At 39.5% G+C, this 19,583-nt stretch overlaps 1 protein-coding gene across 7 annotated transcripts in view; it reads left to right on the forward strand.

Moving 5' to 3' along the window:
* The first annotated feature begins 1,001 nt into the window (after positions 1-1,001).
* Positions 1,002-19,583, forward strand: part of disc1 (DISC1 scaffold protein) — a 40,902-nt gene continuing 22,320 nt past the window's right edge. For 6 of the 7 annotated variants that reach the window (XR_002274981.1, XR_002274980.1, XM_020600288.1 and 3 more), the window contains exons 1-9: positions 1,002-1,594; positions 5,922-6,817; positions 7,142-7,211; positions 8,340-8,496; positions 10,174-10,270; positions 10,791-11,023; positions 13,678-13,732; positions 15,416-15,518; positions 15,702-15,890. Coding sequence is in view for 5 of the 7 variants with exons in the window: in XM_020600288.1 (XP_020455944.1) it covers positions 1,525-1,594; positions 5,922-6,817; positions 7,142-7,211; positions 8,340-8,496; positions 10,174-10,270; positions 10,791-11,023; positions 13,678-13,732; positions 15,416-15,518; positions 15,702-15,890 (1,870 nt within the window). In the remaining 2 variants the exon portion in view is untranslated. The remainder of the gene's footprint in view (positions 1,595-5,921; positions 6,818-7,141; positions 7,212-8,339; positions 8,497-10,173; positions 10,271-10,790; positions 11,024-13,677; positions 13,733-15,415; positions 15,519-15,701; positions 15,891-19,583) is intronic. The other variant, XM_020600295.1, reaches the window with a different exon arrangement.

Genomic DNA, 19,583 nt, shown 5'->3' on the forward strand with positions numbered 1-19,583 from the left:
CACAAGGTGAGGCTTGCAGTGTTATCAATGCTTCCTTACAGGGTTTGTTTCTCTCTTGCAGCTCTGCGCAGTCCTATATGAGTTGTGGTCATGAGTTGTTGAGTCCCAGGCAGATCTACCTCTAATGTCAAATACTGGGCAGGCAATTTATTTCTATAGTGCATGCAAGGCAATGGATTTCATCCAATTTGCCTTCCTTCAGAGTGTAGTCTAACTAGCGAGAACTGCACTGTGAGCTTTTTATCAGTGGGTCCTGCCCATGAGCCAGCCAAGCTGAGTGAATGGAGCTTTTAGATGCATGGGGAGGAGGATAAAAGACTCTGCTCTATGTGGGGTTTTTCTTCTCATGCATTCCCTCACTGCATAAACAAAGGAGCACTTTTAGTTGCGTAAGAAAGACTAAAATAGCAGGCAGTTTGTTCCACACAATTATTTAAACCTATTTTAATTGACTGTAATATACTCAGACTGTCTAACAACATATCCTATAGCATACAGTGCAGTTGCATGTAGCCTATTTTAATTTAGAATAATAAAAACTAATCTTAACATCAATAAAAATAAATTTTAACATGTGTCACAAGAAAACAAACAAACAAAAACAACAGAAATATTAACCACTTTTTATTGTTACACTATAATGTAATTACAACTTTTAGCCAGTTTGGATATTTTCTGAGAGTAAGGTTGGTTTTATTCAAATATGAAAGCACCATAAATGATCTAAACATAAAAGTTTTATACACTACACTTATACTACAATAATAAAATGTTATATTTTCTTTCTTTTCTTTGAACTTGTAATCATGTTTTGTGGGTTTAATGGAGTTAACATGCGTTTTCCATATGTTCCCTTTTCTTTTCTCCTACATCAGCGGCACGGAAATCACGATGGCGCTAAAATAAAGCACAAATACAAAACAGCAGCAGCGTTCATCAGCTGCCTGCTGTGTCTATGAGGCGGTCTGGAGGCGTCACATTCCTGAACACGTAGGAGCTCCTCATGTTGCTCCGACACGACGCAAGACGCAGGGGCGCAGCGAATAACGGGGACTGCTGATCAACATAACAATAAGACAGATTTACATGGGCTATTACTTCGGCAATCACACACCAGCATCGGATGTTTTTCCAGTTTTTCTCGGACAAAAAATCTAAACATGACAGGAATACCAGCTTCTATCTCCAGACTGTTTCTTCGTGCGTAACTGTAGGCTACCCACTTTTTTGCTGCTGAGGAGATATCTAATCTAAGAATCTCATGTAGGCCATAAGAATCAATACTTATGTCATCAGGAAATGTTTATTATGGACAAAGCAGCTCGTGTAAAAGCCGGTGTCACACGCTGTTCCAAAGTGGTGGGAAAAATAACAGCCAGGACTCACTTTTCCACAACGGAAATGAGCTCAGTCCCATTGGCTGGCTCCGCTTCTTCTAAACGTGGGTGATGTAACTCCATGTAGTCCAGGACCTGGATCTGACATTATTTGACTTCTGAATACAAACTGCTTTGTATTGGAAAGATGTTTGCTGGACTGATGGGACTGGAATGTCACAGAAAATCTCAGTTTCACCACAGCGAAGTCACGGAAGGTAGAGTCGTTTTTAAAACATTTTAAAATTATTCACTTCTGTTTGTTCACATTAACGATGCAAACTCACCCAGAGCAAGTTTAGAGAAGGTTTTTTTTTTCAGAGCAAGTTTAGAGAAGGGTTTTTTTTTATTCATTCAGCTGCTGCTCCACATAGTCATTCACTCTCAGTGTCTGCTAGTCTATAAAGTCTCCTGCCCTTCAGATAAATGCTCCCTACCACTCAGCCTATTTGTTGTATGATTGTAGTTGATAAACTGCGAGCCACTAAATACTGGGAAATGCTTGGAAAATGTAGAACATGTTTATCTAGCACAATTAACTTGCATATTTCACAGCTGTCTGTCTGTTCAGACAACATGCCTGTAAGCCGACTCGCCCTATCCTCTGTACATGTAAGAATACACGTTTAACTAAGTGGCTGCCTCAGAAATAAACTTAACTGAGACAATAAAAAGTCAGGAGATGTGGCACAAGGTTGATGTCATGATATATAATGTAGATACAGCTACTTTATAGACCCTACTTTATAGAACATGTGGCAGCTGCTAATGTGACCAGCATTTTAGATACACATCAGTTTCTAAAAGTGGTTATTTGTGGAGTAGTTCATATCTTTTTTAAACTTAAATATGAAATGTTTTCACTTTTTTGACATTCAAAAACATTTTTAATAACTTCAATTAATCCATGTTTGAAATATGACATGCTGAAATGTTTTTGTAAGGAAATAGTAATAACTTCACAACTTACACTACTGTACCTCCACCATTTTCAGCTGATTTATGATCCTCATGTGAGCACACAGGAAGTGCAGAGCTGTTTTCTTTTAAAAGTTTCACAAAACAATCCTAGAATGCCATACAATATATTTATATAATATAGTTCCTTGTCAAACAGTATAGGATTATGATAGATAGATAGATAGACAGATAGATAGATAGATAGATAGATAGATAGATAGATAGATAGATAGATTCATTTCTCTGTCACGTCATCATTTGTCATTATTATGGTCAAAAATGATTCATGATTTATTTTCATTTCCCTATTTCTGACACTGTGGTTAGTCACAAGTGAAGTGTTGCGCATCTGCCATTCGGGGCTGCTTCTCAGGAGGTGGCTGACACACAGATCTGCTTATATGTGTTTGTGTGTCTGAGAGTGCTGATCTCAGACACACAAACCCTATAATGTTTTATAAATGTATATTGTGCCAGTTTATGCCACTGGAGAAATCAGTAGACAAGACAGTGTTGTCAGAGGAAACTCTTGGCAGCTACAACAAGAAACATGTCTTTTTTAAGCTGGACCAGCAGGTGATTTAGGATTTATTCTATTTGTTTTAGTTGAATTTGTCAACCTGTTGCAGCACAAAGATTCAGTTAATGCAAACAAGTCACCTAAATTACATACCTATGGCATATGTTTTATTAGCATAGAAATATTGTGTTTGTTGATACAGTGTATTTGTGACTTTGGTGAAAATCAAATCACATTTAATGACCAGTTTATGCAGAAAACCAAGAAATTGAAAATAGTGCCATTACTTCTTCTTGTGACCCAAACTTAGCTAATACATTTCAAAATCAGATCAATAAAATTAAATACAGTATAACCATAAAAAATTATTGAACACTGGTGAAAAATTCACAAACTACTCAGCATTAATTCAAATTATAAGCATATAAGATAATTACAATAAACTCCACCATTACCACCGGCATTTTGAAATATTCTTTTTATTTGCAATTGTTTTATTTACATGTACTACTACTCTACTTTTGGCTGTTGCAATTACTCGCAATTTTTTAAAAATTTCATTTTTTCAAAGTCATCCATTTTCTACCAACTGTATTTTCTTTCCTTTACATTTACATTACTTTACATGATTTTTGTCACTAAGTACTGAATATCAGTCTGCACAGAGTTGGATACACCCACACTCCACACTTTCACATGCACAACTCAATAACTTAATTTAATAATCCCTTTGTCTCCTTTATTAATGTCTGTTGTCTAATTTACTATGTTATGTCCTTTGTCCTGTAAATGTTTTATTTTGTGTTGCAATAGAAACAAAAAAGGATACCACACACACACACACACACACACACACACACACACACACACACACACACACACACACAGAGAGAGAGAATAGACCCTGAGGCATTTCCTTCCCCTTCACTGAGAAGAGACATCATTGTGTAATTGAAGCATGGTGAGGATAGAGTAACACTCTCTGTCAATAAGCTCTTCTCCTTTCTCTTTCTGGGGTGTGGGCTCTATATTATATCGTGTCCACACCAGATGGTGGATGATCGTAATTGTATTTGGTGCCTATGGAGAGTGTTGGGTTTCTTAAATTGGTTGTGCAAGAGTGGCTATGCCTGCAAAGAAACACTAATGGAGCTACAGTATATGTAACTGTAACTTTATTGTGGTGGTCCCCAAGGACAGGAGGCTCTTACTGAAGACTGTCCTCTGCTCTACACACATCTAACATCCCAACTCTCCTTTATCTGCTGTCTTTTCTGCAGTCACATGGGATAGTTTAGGAGTGACATACTCATGGGGAGATCATGGGGCGTTAAGCAATGAGCTGTACTTGCTTTGTGCTGGTCAGGGTTTGTTTGATGCCCCGCACTCCTGTTTTGGCATATACTGAAAAAAAGGACTCACTGGGTCTTTGGATTTACACAAATTATGCTAGTATATGCAACGCAGTTCATTCATATTTCCTCTGTTAACATAATTCAAACAAGTTAACCCCTAAAGAAAATTATGTTGGTTTTACACATTATCATTGTGTGGGACCGATGTACACATTACAATCAAGTAAATCCAACAAATCCTTTTTTTTCAGTGTATAGCCACAAATACAGAAGTGAAGACTGTGTGTATTATGCAAATATAGCATTAGTACAAATTTGATACTAGAACTCACAGTAGTGCAGTATTTTGTTCTTATATATGTGCTTGGATTTGTATGTAAAACTAGATGTGTTGTTAGGCTTTTAAGTGTCTAACAGGATTTTACAATGACTGCTTGCACTGTTTTCAGTACAAAGGTGTCACTGTGTCCCTGTGTGTGAGAGAGTTGGATGAGAAACTTGAGATCCAGAAGTGAGAGAGGAAGCAGCTGTATACAAAGGGGCTCTTGATTCCACACATTTCAGCCTGCCTCCTTTTCTGAATCCTACACATTATATGTAGTAATCATGTGAAGCTGCAGCAGGTGTCTGAACACAAATCGGTCTTTATCATCCTGCTCCACTTTAAGGCTAAATGCTGTTTATTCTGATGTGATCACTGCTTATTGCTTGTCTATCAATAGGGCAGTTTTCAAACTTTTTCTATTATCCCCACCTTTAAAAGATAAAAAAAATTCAAGCACGCCATCCCTGTGTAAAACAATAAAATATCAGCATCCATTAACAGTATTAAAACACTTTCACATGAGTTTTGACTGTGCAAGTGACAAAAGCAAATCAAACTGTTCTCAAGCTGCTAAAGTTTTTAGACACAAAAGATAAAGACTCTCCCACTATGTTTAATTGTATTGATTGTGTGTGAAGTGTTCACTTGATTCACATTTATTTGTTCTTCCCTGTTAAAGGTTTGTCCAACCTTTAACCATGTGGCAGCACTGCCATAAAAATTGAGCTTGTTATTGTCTGAATAAATCTTGATAACTTAACTAGCATGCAGGGTTGTTTTGTCAATTTACTGTTCCAACATCAATACGACTCACCCAGCTTTGCTTCCACTGTTGTTGGGTGATCAGGACTGTATAGGTTGATTAGAACATTCATGTTCGCCACATTCACTACACCCCTCCAAGGCCTGTACGCCCACAGTATGACCCAGTTTGAGAACCAGTCAAGGGTACTATGGCTGTGTTTTCCAAGACAAGCAAATTCAAATGTAAATTCTGGTAATATTGTTTAAGTAGGCCAGTCCTCCACTGAGAGGTGTGTCTTAACTCAAAATGACTGTGCTGCTTTGGTATTTCCCAACAGCTGGAGCAGAACCCTGGGAAATGTCACACAGCTGCCTGAGTTGTTTTCAGTCAGTTAGCGACACTGGCTTTAATGGCAGAGGGCTCCGGCTGGGTGGAATTTATTTAGATTTGGTTACATTACACTGAAAGTATTAACGATGTGCACAGTGGTGTTTCACATTCTTATGTAATTGGCACATTTAGCATGACATGCCTGATGTAGCTCATGATTGCACAGTTAATCTGCCAGTACTATGAGCTCACCTTTTATCTTCCTCATGCCCATGTTGCCCATCTTAATGATTAATCTCTGCTACAACAGGTGGCAGAGCATCAGGGACATCTGGCAGCTCTGGTCATAAGAGGCTCCACCGAAGACCAGGGTACATGAGAGGAGAGCAGTCCAGGCTACAGAGCAGGACTTATGGACAGGAGCAGGAGGAGGAGGAGGAAGAAGGGAGGATGTCTCGCATTAGAAATGACAAATCAAGACATCCCAGTGACATCACTGATGCATCCAGTTCTCAGGGGAGGAGTCTAACACCTGCTGTCAGAGTGTCCTTAATGAATCAGCAACAGCCTGATAAATCCACATGTAGCTCCTGGACGAGTCCTGTGAACTGTCCTCTGGACTGCTGTGCCATTAATGGTGCATCCAGCCTTTGGGATCAGTCCTCACTGCTGCAGACCAAATTCAGGTTAAACCCAAGTCCAGCACTACAGTCCTCCTCACAGGACTCCTTCAATTCCAGCTTCAGTTTCATTCAACAGTCACTCAACACCAGCCAGAGAACAGACTCCACCACTGCTATGCCTGTCCGAGAACCAGAACCACTAAATCAGTCAAGTAAAGTCCCCAGTTCACCTCAAACAAAACCAGCAACCTTACTCATCAATGCCTCAAAACATTCAAATCCCATCCAATCATCACCGTCCTCTGCTCCAGGCAGCCAGGCAGAGAGAGAGAATCTGTTTTGGCAGGAATGTCAGTGGGGTGGCACGGAGGCTATGTCCGGCCTGCCTGACTCTGACTCCCGGTATGTGGACGTAGAGATCACCTCCTCCCTGTCTGTGGACTCAGACAGTGCCTCCACCTCCTCTGTCACCTCTGGCTACGAGAGTGCCACGCTAACCTCTGACCAAGGCTGGGACAGCCTGGTGAAGAAGTATGAGGGTGTGCTGCAAGACTGCCTCCAAAGCAACCGCACCCACACTAAGGTGAGTTAATGAGTGAGTTCTGATGAAAGGATGAGGTGCAGGCCTTTAAAACTGTTCCAAGACATAGATTCAGAGTCAAGACTGAGTTCTAGCATACAACTGATTAGATACAGCCTGAATGGTAATGCTTTAAAATGATGTTGAGGTTTTAAACTTCATATCCTCAACTTACTGACCCGGTATCAGTGTGAAATGGCGGTCATTGCACTCACTCACTTTTTTTGGGGTTGGGGGTGGGGTGTGTGGTGACTGTTTAAAGAGCATTGCCCTCTGGATTGCTGGGTAATCTGGTCTGGACTTCTGTCTACTGTGTCTCCCTCTCAGATTGAGTCCATGATGTTGAAGCTGCAGAGACTCCAGCAGAAGGCCATTTTGGATGATGACTATGATGCAGGTAAGCTAAGACGTTCACCCGAGCCTTTGCTTTAATAAAGAGGTCATTTCATCTTTGCCTGCTGAGACACTTTTTGTGAAACATATTTGAATTTCTGACATGTGTTTATATCCTTTTTTTAAATAAATGAAGTTTTTCAAAACTATTATTTCACTCCTAATGAAAAACATATTTTATACTAAATTCCTATAGTGAGAAGGGAACAATAAGTGACAACATATAGTAACTCTGTGACATCTTGTCCTTTGGAATCATTTATATCAAGGTTTCACAGATTGTTCAATCAAGATTCAGACTTTTATCAGTCTGACTTCTGTCTTTTAGATGAGAGAGGCTAGGACAAGTCACCCAGGTGCCTTTATTGCATTTCAGTACTGACTTATGTCTATGTGGTGTCTATTCCTAGAGGATTAGTACAAATAATACAATTATTTTCTGGGTTTCATGATTAGTATCACAGTTGAGTTTGTAATAAACTGAAAGGTTGAACAGCGTCTGTATGATCTTGCTTCTCCTATTTTGTGTTTCTTTGTGTTTTGTGTAACACTTTGAACTTGGACTCTACTTTGAATCTGTGCAGAAGAAACTGCATTCTTTTAAGTCACTGTTTGACCTGAATATTTCTTTTAGCTGACCCGAGGAAAGTTTATTTTCAGAAGACGTCTGTTTTCTGACCCATTTCTTGGACTTTGTTTATGAAATAAATACCAACATCTGTTGTCAGTGTCCTGTAGACCTGGAACTTTTTAGGTTCAGCGATTATTTGAGTCAGTGTGTCTTTGCAGGTTTTCTGTTTGCCTTTTGATATTGTGCATCACGTGCTTCTTTCTGACATTTTAAACATCCTTTCCCACCCATGCTAATTTCATTTTCTTTTTTTTGCTGTCAGCAGGATAACTAAAAAGCTTAAGAACAGCTTTTCAACCATAAACCCACAGAGGCAGTTCAGTTTTGACAAAGGCTTGCCCTCTTTAAGTGCCTTTTAGTTCAAGGATAATTTGTAATCTTGTTTTTGTATAGTCATAACACAGCACTACCTGCATGGAGATCCTAAGTCTCTACATCAACTTTCTGACTTAAACCTGATTAAAACTTAAAACTGATTTGTGTGCGTATGTGTGTTTTCAGCTGAGCGTTTTGGGAAAAAGCTGGAGGAGCTGTGCAGGGAGCGAGGAGCTCTGCTGCTGGGTTTACCCTCCAGACAGCCCAGCGTGGCTCAGTTCCTTGAGCGGCTCAGACAGGTGGTGCACAGCGCCCTCCAGAAGGCGGACTGCAGTCAGCGCAGGTCACTTACACAACAAGAGCAAACAAAATCCCATTATCGGTGTATAGACAACTCACACTGGTCACACCCAGAACAACAGAAGATCATGCTTTGATTCATGATCTAGAAAAGTTTTTTTAATCAAAATTTACATCACAATAATCTTAAGCTATTGCTTTGATGTTGAAGTATAATGTTACTTCATATGAACACACTTGAGATTAATATTTAACAGTGGTGGAAAGTAATACTTTCTCAAGTACTGCAACTGTACTTCTATTTTAGTTGAGCATTTCCTTTTCCTGCTACTGTATATTTCTACTCCGCTACACTTCAGAGGGAAATGTGTTACTCAGCTACGCTTCTACATTCATTAGTTATATTTAGTGACTTGTTACTTTGTAGATTCTTATTAATAAAACCAAATATAATTAAGAAATAAATTATGATGTATTATCATAGTTTAAGATGGTTTAAGATGAGACTTTATGACAGTAAACCCATGCAGGAAATTCACAAGTTTCCTTGTAGTACATAAAATAATTAAAATTAGATCCACTTTTATCAGTTGAAACATTTAAACAGGTATTTTCCTTTTTTTCTTAATTAATTGATTATATGTTTTGCCACTAAAATGAGATAATAATTAAAAAAACATTGACCCATTCATTATCCATCCCATAACCTATAGATACCCAGTTTGCTCTCAGATATCACAAATAAAATCAGTAAATGCTCCAATCTGACTGAAAAATGACTTAAATAATTAATCAGTTATCAAAATAGTTGCCAGTTAATTTTCTTTTGCTCAACTAATTAGTTTTCTGAATAATCGCTATTCAGTTTAATCCACCAATAATCTATAATTAAATAATCTCATATAGATTATTCTGAGGTGGACCTTTCTGCATAATGAAAACTTTTTCTTTTGATATTTTGGCAAATATATTGTGATATTAGTACCTTCACCTAAGTTAAATTTTTGATGCTAACTTTTGTTTCTACACTAAGGTATTGCTACTTTTTACTAAAGTAAGAAGAACGTCTTCTACTACTGATATTTAAATTGATGTTAAGTGAAACTTTAAAAGAGAAAAAACAAACAGATTCCCTACTTTGTTTTAGAGCTCATTTTATGACAGACTTTAATTGGTCTTGGTTTTGTTTACTTGACGTAGACAACAGATTTATATATTGCAGTAGCCTTATGTTTCTGTTTAAATGCTGCATTTATAAGCTTTGTCTTATGATCATGATAATTTGCTGTCCTCTGCGATAATGTTGTAGAAATCTAACAGTTATAGAGGGATGTCAAAAATAGCTCTTTTAGCAGGAAGGAAGTCAGGTGGGGCCTATCCAGAGGGAATCCTGTACAAATGTAACCTAAAGCTCATGCAGCCATGTTGTGCTTCTGCGTTTTCCTGTATCGCAACCATGTTCCCAAATGTTTACCTCCATGTCAATGAGTTTTAGAAAGAGTAAGAAAACACTGGTTAAACTAACTTTAGTGGTCATGGTACATTAAGTATTAATGTCCAAGTTATCTGTGCACATGTATCCATGTTAAGTCAAGTTAACGGCTCCTAAAAAAGACCAAAAGAACCCATGAAATGTAGATGAAAGGTATGAAAAGTGTAGTTTATGAAAGTCGTGCTTCAACCCATTAAAATGCCATAGACTGTGTGTTTTCTGTGGCAGGGAGCGTACAGAGCCTGATGCAGGGGAGCGGTCTGGCTCGTTGCAAGGTCTGCTGCATCGAAGAGATCATCTGCTCCAAGAGAAACGGCTGGTTGAGGTAAGTGCAGCTCACATTATGTTATAAAAGTTTCCAGTTGCCATTTCTGGGACTTTGTGTGACGTGTGTGCCTGCCTTTGTGTACTGCTGGGGCATTTTCTTTCCTTACTCATGAAAAATGAATGAAATTCCTAAAATTTTCAGTTGTCCGTAATATTTAATTAAGAATAGCTTAATTGTGAATTTGAATTAATTATGACCTCAATATTAATACTCATAATATGAAACCCATAATGCTACAGAATAATACTGATAAATTCTTCTATATTTTAATTTACTTGCAGAATTAGTGCAGTTTATTTCTGTCCCAGATTATGCACTTGAATATACTGTAGCACTAAATGTACTTGTTTGGAATATTAAAGTACTACTATTTCATTTCATTTTATCAGCATTTCCAGTCTCTGTTACCATATGATTAACATTATGTCCAACACACACAGAGAGGACAGAAGAATAACATAAACTGATGAGTAAAACCTGAAAATGAACCTCAGGATCATAAATGAAACCTGTGCAGGAGGAGATAGCAGAGCTACAGCAGAGGCTGGCACAGCTGAAGTCCCGCAGTCAATGCCTGGAGCAACAGATCCAGCAAGAGGAGCAGCAGGTGGAGGCTGAGGAGCTGGAGGGCTCTGTGCTGAGAAGCTGCACCTTGGCTCAGCTCCAAGACATGAGCCGGACCCTGCAGGACCTCATCACCTCTGAAAACCGGATGCAGATCTCTGTCTCTCCTCCCCCCTCCATGCTCAGGTCAGAGTCACATACATGCAGAATGCTCCGCCAGTTTCTTCTTACACCACATCATTTGTTTGCTTGAAAGTTACATTGGTGGATCTGACAAGATCTAGTGGGCAATTAGAAAAAAAAGAAGAAAAGGCAACAAAAAAGCAAGTAAACTATATATTTATTACCTTTCATGACAACTAGCTGCAAACTCTTTATGTGTTTTAAACATTTTTTATATAAATATTATATTCCGATTTAGAAATAAATTTCAAGAAAATGTAAAGTATTACTTGCTGCTTTACATAGTGTTTCAATATAGTTGAGAAAATATGCAAATGTATGTGGAAAATTTTTATGTCAAATTACACTCTGGGTTGTTCTGCAAAGAAACATTTTCACACGTCACATATCAGCAATGTACACCTTTGTGTGATTTTTCCTATTGGTCACGAATTCAAACTTTGATTGGCTAAACCTGAACATTAGCAGAGGTTAGGTTAGCATAAGCTGAAGTTCCACGTTTTCATGGATTCATTCACCTCTTTTCATGCAGTGGGTGTCAGTTGTAGCTCCTGCAGTACCATTAGTCACCGCTGAGTGGCAGTGACACTACAACAGTCATCAGTCCATGAATGTTTTTCCCTGTATCATCACGTCATCTCTTATCATTAAATTAGCTTGTTTGGATGAGGATGTGTCAGTGCAGATCTTCTATTTCACAAATATTTGCCTCCCAGCTTCACAAAATGGCATTTTGAATAAATATTACACCAAGCCTGTCTTGTGCTTAAAATAACTACACAGAAGAAAAATAAATATTTTTACATTCCCCCCCCCCCCCCACCACAGATTAAATCCGCTTTTTTGTTCTTATGAATGCACTTGTTATATCATAGGTCCTCTTTGGAAAGAATCATCTGCCATATGGGTGTAATGTAATGTAATAAGATGTAAGTCTTGATGAGGAATGCTTTTTTCAGGGTCAGAGAGGATATATCAAGCAACCACCACTGTTTTTTTTTTTATCCCTCACAGTCTGTGAGCCCTTGATCCTTTTCTCACACACCTGCTTGAGCCTGCTTTGAATTTTAATGGTTTTTCTCAGATGCAAATGATTACTTTGCATCATATCCTCTGAAGTTAATAGCCTGTGAGGGAGCACCGTGGAAAGCCTCTCTGTCTTGCCACACATTAGAAAGACATGTAAATTGTACTTATCGCCTTCCAGGTGGCGTGACCCACCATCACTGGCATAATTTGATATCTAGCATATTCTCAGCCTGACTGGAGCGCATTTATTATTGCTTCTGATTGAAATTGTGACCTCAGGTTGGATACTCAGCTGCACATCTCCAGCTGGCATGCTCTGGGTCATCATGAGGATTGTGTTGTATTTCCCTTTCCAAATAACACAGGACATCTCGCTCACATATCGAGGTGTGTTTTCTTACTGGATTAAAGACATTCACACTATCCAGAGGAACTGCAGAAAAAGAATTTGATGTTTATAGACATAATATGTTCCTCTGACTCACCCTGAACATCAGCTTGAATAACATGTAAAGGGCAGACACATTGTGGCGCTATGAGATGGTCGGGATTGTCTCAAGGTGACTGTGTTGTGCATAATGGATTTTATGCTCCTTTCTTCCCATCTACAGTAATAATCGATTTATACTTCTGTCACTTAATGATGTGACCTTAATGGTTTGTCCTCTTTGTATGTTTACAAATAGTAATACGATTACTGATATGACCTTTACCATTAATTGAAATGTTCATATGGATAAATGTAATAGGCAAATCAAAAATTATCTATGTTTTCTGTCTTTGTTATCATGAATGTTGCTTTACAGGATGTTGTAAGGATGAAATTCAGGCAGCTAAGCCAACTCCAGTATGTCACAGGTTATTTTGAGATCATTTATTTAAGCTGTAAATAAGCTGTGTTGCACATTACACTTTGGATTAAACAAATAAAACATGGTAGTTTGTAAACTAGAGGTGTCTGCTGGGGGGAATGTGTTAGTTTAGGATGGACCAGGATAACTGTTTCCTCTTATTTCCTTCATGCATGCTAAGCTAAGCTAACTGCCTGCTGGGCTAGAGCTTCATATTTAAAAACAAAAGTACAATAGTCATGGCAAGACTTACAGAAAACCTTTCTTCTAATTGTTTTATTGATCACCAATTCTGGCAATAATTAATAGTTTGATGGTTACAGATTTTGTTTCCAAATGTGAACTCAGAAGGCCTAAAAAAACAACAACAACAAAAAAAGACTTTCATGTTTGCATAGAGTATCAGTCTAAGTCAACTTTCCCCATCCACTAGACAGTATGAGTATGAGCCTATCTTTCTGTTTGTGGATATCTGTGGATATATATGAAGTGTTTTCCTTTTAGTTTTTGTTGCAAGGATGTCGATTTACCAGTGTATAATTAGTGTCTACTCCTTTGCTCTCATCCATCAGACAGCTCTTGAGAGGTGCTGCTTCATAAAAGATTCAGTAACTGTCTTGACAGTAAATAAAACATTCAGTGTTTAGCAGCCAGATGAGTAGATGCCAAAGTAAACTGGTGGACCTTTGATTCTCTAATTAACATCTATTGATTTCACTAGAAAAGAAAGACATTATTGTTGTTGTGGCACTGAAACATTTTTATTTCTTTTTGCAGGCTCCAAAAGCGGGAGCAAGCATTGAATCTGTCCATCAAGGAAGCTACTGCTAAAGTAAGCCACTGTTCCTCTGATCTGATTAATTCCAGCAGCTCAGCCTCCCCACAGCGGGCCAACAGTGACTGGGTGTGCTTTAGTATCCAATGAAGTCAAAATAGACAGCATGTGTTGTGTGACAGTTTCAGTGTTAAATACACATACTAAATACCAGTGTCTGTATCAACGTGCTTATTTCTTTTTGACATGGTACCGAACTCTCCATACGTGTATGCTAAGACTCGGAAGCAACAGGAAATGTTATCTTCAATAAGCCCTCGAAAAAAAGCACACATAATTGTAAAAAAATAGCAACTAGTTATTTTTTCTGCATTTCTGATGATAAAAACGCAACTATATAAGTAAAGTAATGAATTTACAAATTTTACTGTGCATGTCACTGTCATGTTCCTGCGTGTGAATGACTTTGCATGCTTCACTTTGTATCTGCTTTGTCTCTGGAATTTCCTCTTGCTTCTCAGGGGTTTGCTTTTCCCTCTCATTGATCTCAATGTGCAGTTTCTGCAACTGATAAAAGTCAGGAGCAACAGAAATCTGTTAAAAGTGCTGCTGTAATATATAAAGGCACAGCAGGGGACAGGTTGCTCTGTAAAGACCTTGTTATTGTCACTGTGTTCTTTAGAAACTCATCGTCAAATGGTTGGTTGATGCTACAACTGCACCTCAAAGAAATGAATAAGTTTTCCATCAAGAGACACTTAAAGCACAATCACAAGTTTGTCCATTGTTAAACTGAAATGAAAGCTTTTGTTCCTAAATGAGATATCCACCATGTGGAAAATGGCACACCTGCTGTGACAAAATGATTGCTGCTGTGAAAGTAACTTTCACTTTCTCTATTGACTTTTTCAAAAATGAAAAATAGCCTGATATTTTGAAATTAAATAACCAATGACAGAATTTCTACAGTTTGAAAAACACTCCAGAGCAGATACCAGTTCATGTAATGCATGAAAAAAACATTATGCAAGCCTGTTTGAAAAATCTGTTTTCTACATTTCTGTGGAAAGAAAGCTCCCTGGAGATGTTCTGCCTCAGAAATACCAACCTATTTGACAGTCTTTTCAAAGTGCTGCACAAAACTGTGTCAAATTCAAGAAAATGCATCAAGAAAATCCGGCTCCACATCCCTTTGAGCAATGAAAATAGTTCCTCAAAAGAAAGAAGCCCATCATGGCGATTGTATCTGGCTGTAGCTCAAAGTGAATACATTGGAAAGAACAGAGGATTAAAGGTCAGAATGAGGGCAGATGGGGTCCAGACTTCCAGTATCTGAAGCCATCAAGTCCTCTGTGAATACAACAGAGCTGAGGTGCTGGAACCCCTTCAGGGCTGTGACATTCAGGGCCTTTTTCCTCTCTGACATTCTAATAGCATCTTTTATGGAGATTTCACATTTACGTGTCTGTCCATGTGAAAGGAGATGCACTCTGTTTCTGTTCAAAGATTCTAGACAAGGTAACATGTCAGTGTTGATGCTCTGCAGTGTAGTCAAAGCAGGGCAAGCGCAGAAGGATGGAAATGAATCTGTAAGGCCTTGTAAGAATGAACGTCAAAAAGAAAATGAAAGCTGAATTGGAAATGAGCTATGCATCCGATGGGATGCATGTGTCTGCAAAGGTTTTGTTAGTTACCCCCCCCGACTCTGCCTCTGCTTCTGCTTCTCCTCCTTTTCCCCAGGTGGTCATGAGTCAGAGGCTGGGCAGGAGCCTGAGGAGGAAAGTCAGCGAGACTGAAACACAGCTTTTGGCACTTCATGAAGCCAAACTGGCAGCCATCTCAGGTAATGGTCCACTCAGCCCCACCCCAAAACACCCCTGCCTAGACACTTTTTTTCACATTCTTGTATTTACCTCATTTACTTGAATTGCTCACCATTAGCCTCACATAATTACGTCATTAATGATTGAGGCACTCATTAATGGGCAGTGTAAGAGTAATGTCCTCCTATGGTGCACTGGTGCAGGTAATGACTTCAGCAGCGCAAAGGAGCTGAAGGCTGAGATGAAGGCGGTGTACCTGGAGCAAGACCGGCTAGAGGCTCTGGCCAAGAGGTCGCACAGCCTCAGCTCAGGGAGTAGCCAGGAACTGGCCAGGATGAAGGAGCAGCGACAGCAACTGAGGCAGGAGCTGGAGCAGAGGGAGGCCCGGCACGGTGAGTCACTGGGGCCAGTCTACGGCTAGACATCACATGAAGTCTTTTTACCCCAAAGGAGAGACACTTTATAAAGGCAACACATGGCTACTGACAGCTGGACAGATGTGTGTAATTATATTTACAGAGCTTAAAGAAATAGTCTGACATTTTGGGAAATATGCAAATGAAATTAGCTTTCTTGCAGAGAGCTACATGAGAAGTTTGATGCCATTATTACATCTGACCATTAAATATGGTGAAGCCACTAGGAGCTGATTAACTTAGCTCAGTATTAAGACTGAAAATAAGGGAGAACAACTAGCCTGGCTCTGCCCAAAGATAACAAGATCTCAGCAACGCTAAAACTCACTGAATAACATGTTGTATCCTGTTTGATTAAACCATACAAAAAGCAAACTGTAAAAACCAAATTGTGAATTTATGGTGGGTTATCTGCCAAACTATTTCTCGGTTTGGCAAAGTCACTCCTTGGAGTCTTGTTGTCAACGTGAGGTTTATAGGCAACCCGCAGAGACTTCACAAAGTTGAGCGTCCTCGCCAAGAAACAGACCATAATTAGGGTAATAATTAGTTTTATCACAGCACAGTTAACCATAGTTTATTTTTTCTCCAAACCCAAATCTGAAAAAAGTAAGCATTTGTGACTTATTATGGGATCTGCCAACATAGCAACAGTGTAGACTGAAATGACTGTTGTATTTTTCACCTGCAACAAAAATTGTACATCTTACCCTTCTAGCCATATATGGTGCCCTCATTGTCCCTTAAACTTGGATTAACTGATTTTTTGGGCCATTTTAGGACATTAGGAACCAGACATATTTAGCCACCAATTTAAAAAATTGTCACATTTCTGGCCGCCTGGCAAATGTAAGTCCACTCTACTTTTAGGTCTTTATTTTGCTCTCCTGAGGGAAATATCTGGTTGTTAAACTGTAGCCAAATGCCCCATTCTGTGCTCACCAGCTAGCAGATACTTTGTGTGACTGCCCATTACTGCTGGGCAGGTAGTGTATAGCTTTTGTTGAACACAGCTGCCAGCTGTGGATGGAAATATTGTCACAAGATCAAAACAATGAGCTGATAATGCTGCAGAGAGCAGGACTGCAGCGTTAGATGATTATTATCTGTGGGTTGATCACTAAGAGCGCCCCCTGTCACATTACACATAGTAATTTGTTCCATTGGTTGATGTAATCTTTACATAACTATTTAAAATATTAAATTAGGTAAATGCATCATTGTCTGAAAGAACAGTGTTGGTTACTGAGACAAGAAAATGTTGGCTGTGTTTTTAAAACCAGTTTTAAATATCAATTCAAACCTGAACCATGAGAGCTCTTTGAAAGATAAGTCCACTGATGATGCTCCATACTGAGAGGACATCAATGCATGATGACTTTTCTCCCAAATGAAGGAGTAGTAATCTGCTGTCAGTGGGGACTGGGTATCAAATGAATTACCAGCAGGACTGGTAGTTGTTAAGAGAATGTATAGGAGAGGTAGTGGGGTGGTTGTGCAGAGGAAATGAGCTTTAGATTGTGTGAATTTGCCAATTACCGCCAAGTCAGTCAACACAGACCTGATGTATCAGCACTCACACACACCCAACCCAGAGGACATCTGAATGCTGCTAGGGGGCATGCTTCCTAGGGTTGAGGGTGGGGAAGGGGGTTAGATTGGTTTATCCTCCTGGCACCAGCAGACAGACGAATGGAAGTTGATGGCACCACCTGCAGTACCTCTCTCTCTAATCCATAAGGCACAGGGAAATTTATAAAAAAGCCACTTCACTGTCTGAGGCACTGGGACAGAAGCACAAAGAGAAAGGGGATTAGTGAAGTGAAGGGGCCAAAGCAGGTAGTGCAGGACCGGAGAGTGAAACTCTGGATCAGGCTCCTGCTACAATCCCAAGGCTTGGAATCAGCCATGTAATATAAGCTGCTATCTAGATCATTAACGCTTGTGGCTGCAGTGTCACATTTAGTTTTGAGCCAGTCTTGTCTTGAAGGCACTCTGCTGTCACTAGGGGGCACCCTTTCATTGTTGCACACAGGTAATGCATGGACTTGATACTTTTGCTCATATCAGTTCCATAATTTTACATTATTCCAGTGCAAAAGTGATTGTGTTGCTTTTGCCCTCCTGTGTGCACGAAACTGATGAACACCTTGGTGTAGCATTACTCTTTTCCCCAACAACCACCAAAGACATGTTCAGGTTCACCTCAGTATCCTAAATGCACCCCGTGCCTCACACAGAATAATGCATCTCTGAGAAACCGGTGACATACAAGTGCTCTTGCTAAACAAAGGAGCTGCAATCAGGTGAGTAACACGTCACAAAAGTGGGAAGAGATGGCAAGTTAATGATTGGTTGTGCATCTTGCTCAAATGCTCAAGTGGGCGCATTCAATATGGCAGCAGGCGTTATTTCACAATGTGTTGCTGACACCAAGCAAGGGGCTCATTAAACTGTCATCCTATTTGGTAATAAGGAGCTGGCACATGCTAGCTAGAAACTGATAGCCTGCGAATAGCACATTACCATTTCTTTAGCTGGAAGGGATTAGAAATTACTGTCTGCTTCAGTGTCAAGCTGGCCATCCTTTTGTGTCCTGAGGCATAAGTCACAAAGAAATTTCTAACAATTCTAGTGTCATATTTTAACATGAAAATCAGACATCTGTTCACAAAAAGGCCTTTTGTAACGACACTAAAGCAACACCTTCCTATAGCTCAGATTGTAGTATCTTGACAAAATCAATACACATACATTCAGCTAAACTACACAGCTTCAGCTTGTTGAGCATCTCCGTCCAGCCTACTTAGTGGTGTGGGGTGGTTTTAGCCTGGGAGCCGTTACGTCCCTAATTGCCACTGGCGTCAGTTCTGATGAATACCAAACCCATTATAGCCAAAGGTCTGATTCCCTGCTGAGAGTATCATTTCATCCCCAGGAGAGATCTGGAGTGATGCTAAATTTACAAATAAATAATTGAGAAGCTGAACAAGATGACTAAATGACCCCCAGGAGTGAGGACATTCACGTGTGGAGCCAGTATCAGTGTGTGTTCTCCTTGATTTATCCAAGAATTCTCTAAATGCTTATTTATTGCTATTGTTAGCGTGGAGGCAGTATATTCTGTAGCAGGTAAATTAGCTCTCTCCTATGAAGACAGCAGATTGTCTGCTCCAGGTGGCTCCACTGGAGCACGTTTATTTATTTATTTATTTCTTGTCTTTTGCTGGATCTCCACCACCTAGTCTTTCTGCACACAGTGCCCAGTCTGTGCAGGACTTTGGTGGAGTCTATCCAGGCCAAACTCAACTGTGCATACCAGTCCAACAACTGAAGTGCACATAAAAATACTGTACTGACACTCTGCGTTATTAAACAAATGCAATTTCCTCTTAATGGAGTGTCAATAGTCAAGGCGAAGATGTACAGATATGATTTATTCATGACTATGCCTCTTTCATGGTGCTTCTGTTGAGAACATGATGGAATGTGTGACAGCTCTTCTCCTAACGAGTGTCTGAATGATTGAGAGTGGTGCAGTGGTTAAGTGGACCCAAGAGAATATTTCCTGGTTTTGCCTCAGGCGTTTTGGCAGTGTTCATTTTTTTCTGTGATTCAGTGAAGGATGTCATTCCATTGTGATTTTGTCAGGGGTAACATACTGTAGCA

Source organism: Monopterus albus, unplaced genomic scaffold (genome assembly GCF_001952655.1).
Source record: "Monopterus albus unplaced genomic scaffold, M_albus_1.0 scaffold3.1, whole genome shotgun sequence".
NCBI lineage: Eukaryota > Metazoa > Chordata > Actinopteri > Synbranchiformes > Synbranchidae > Monopterus > Monopterus albus.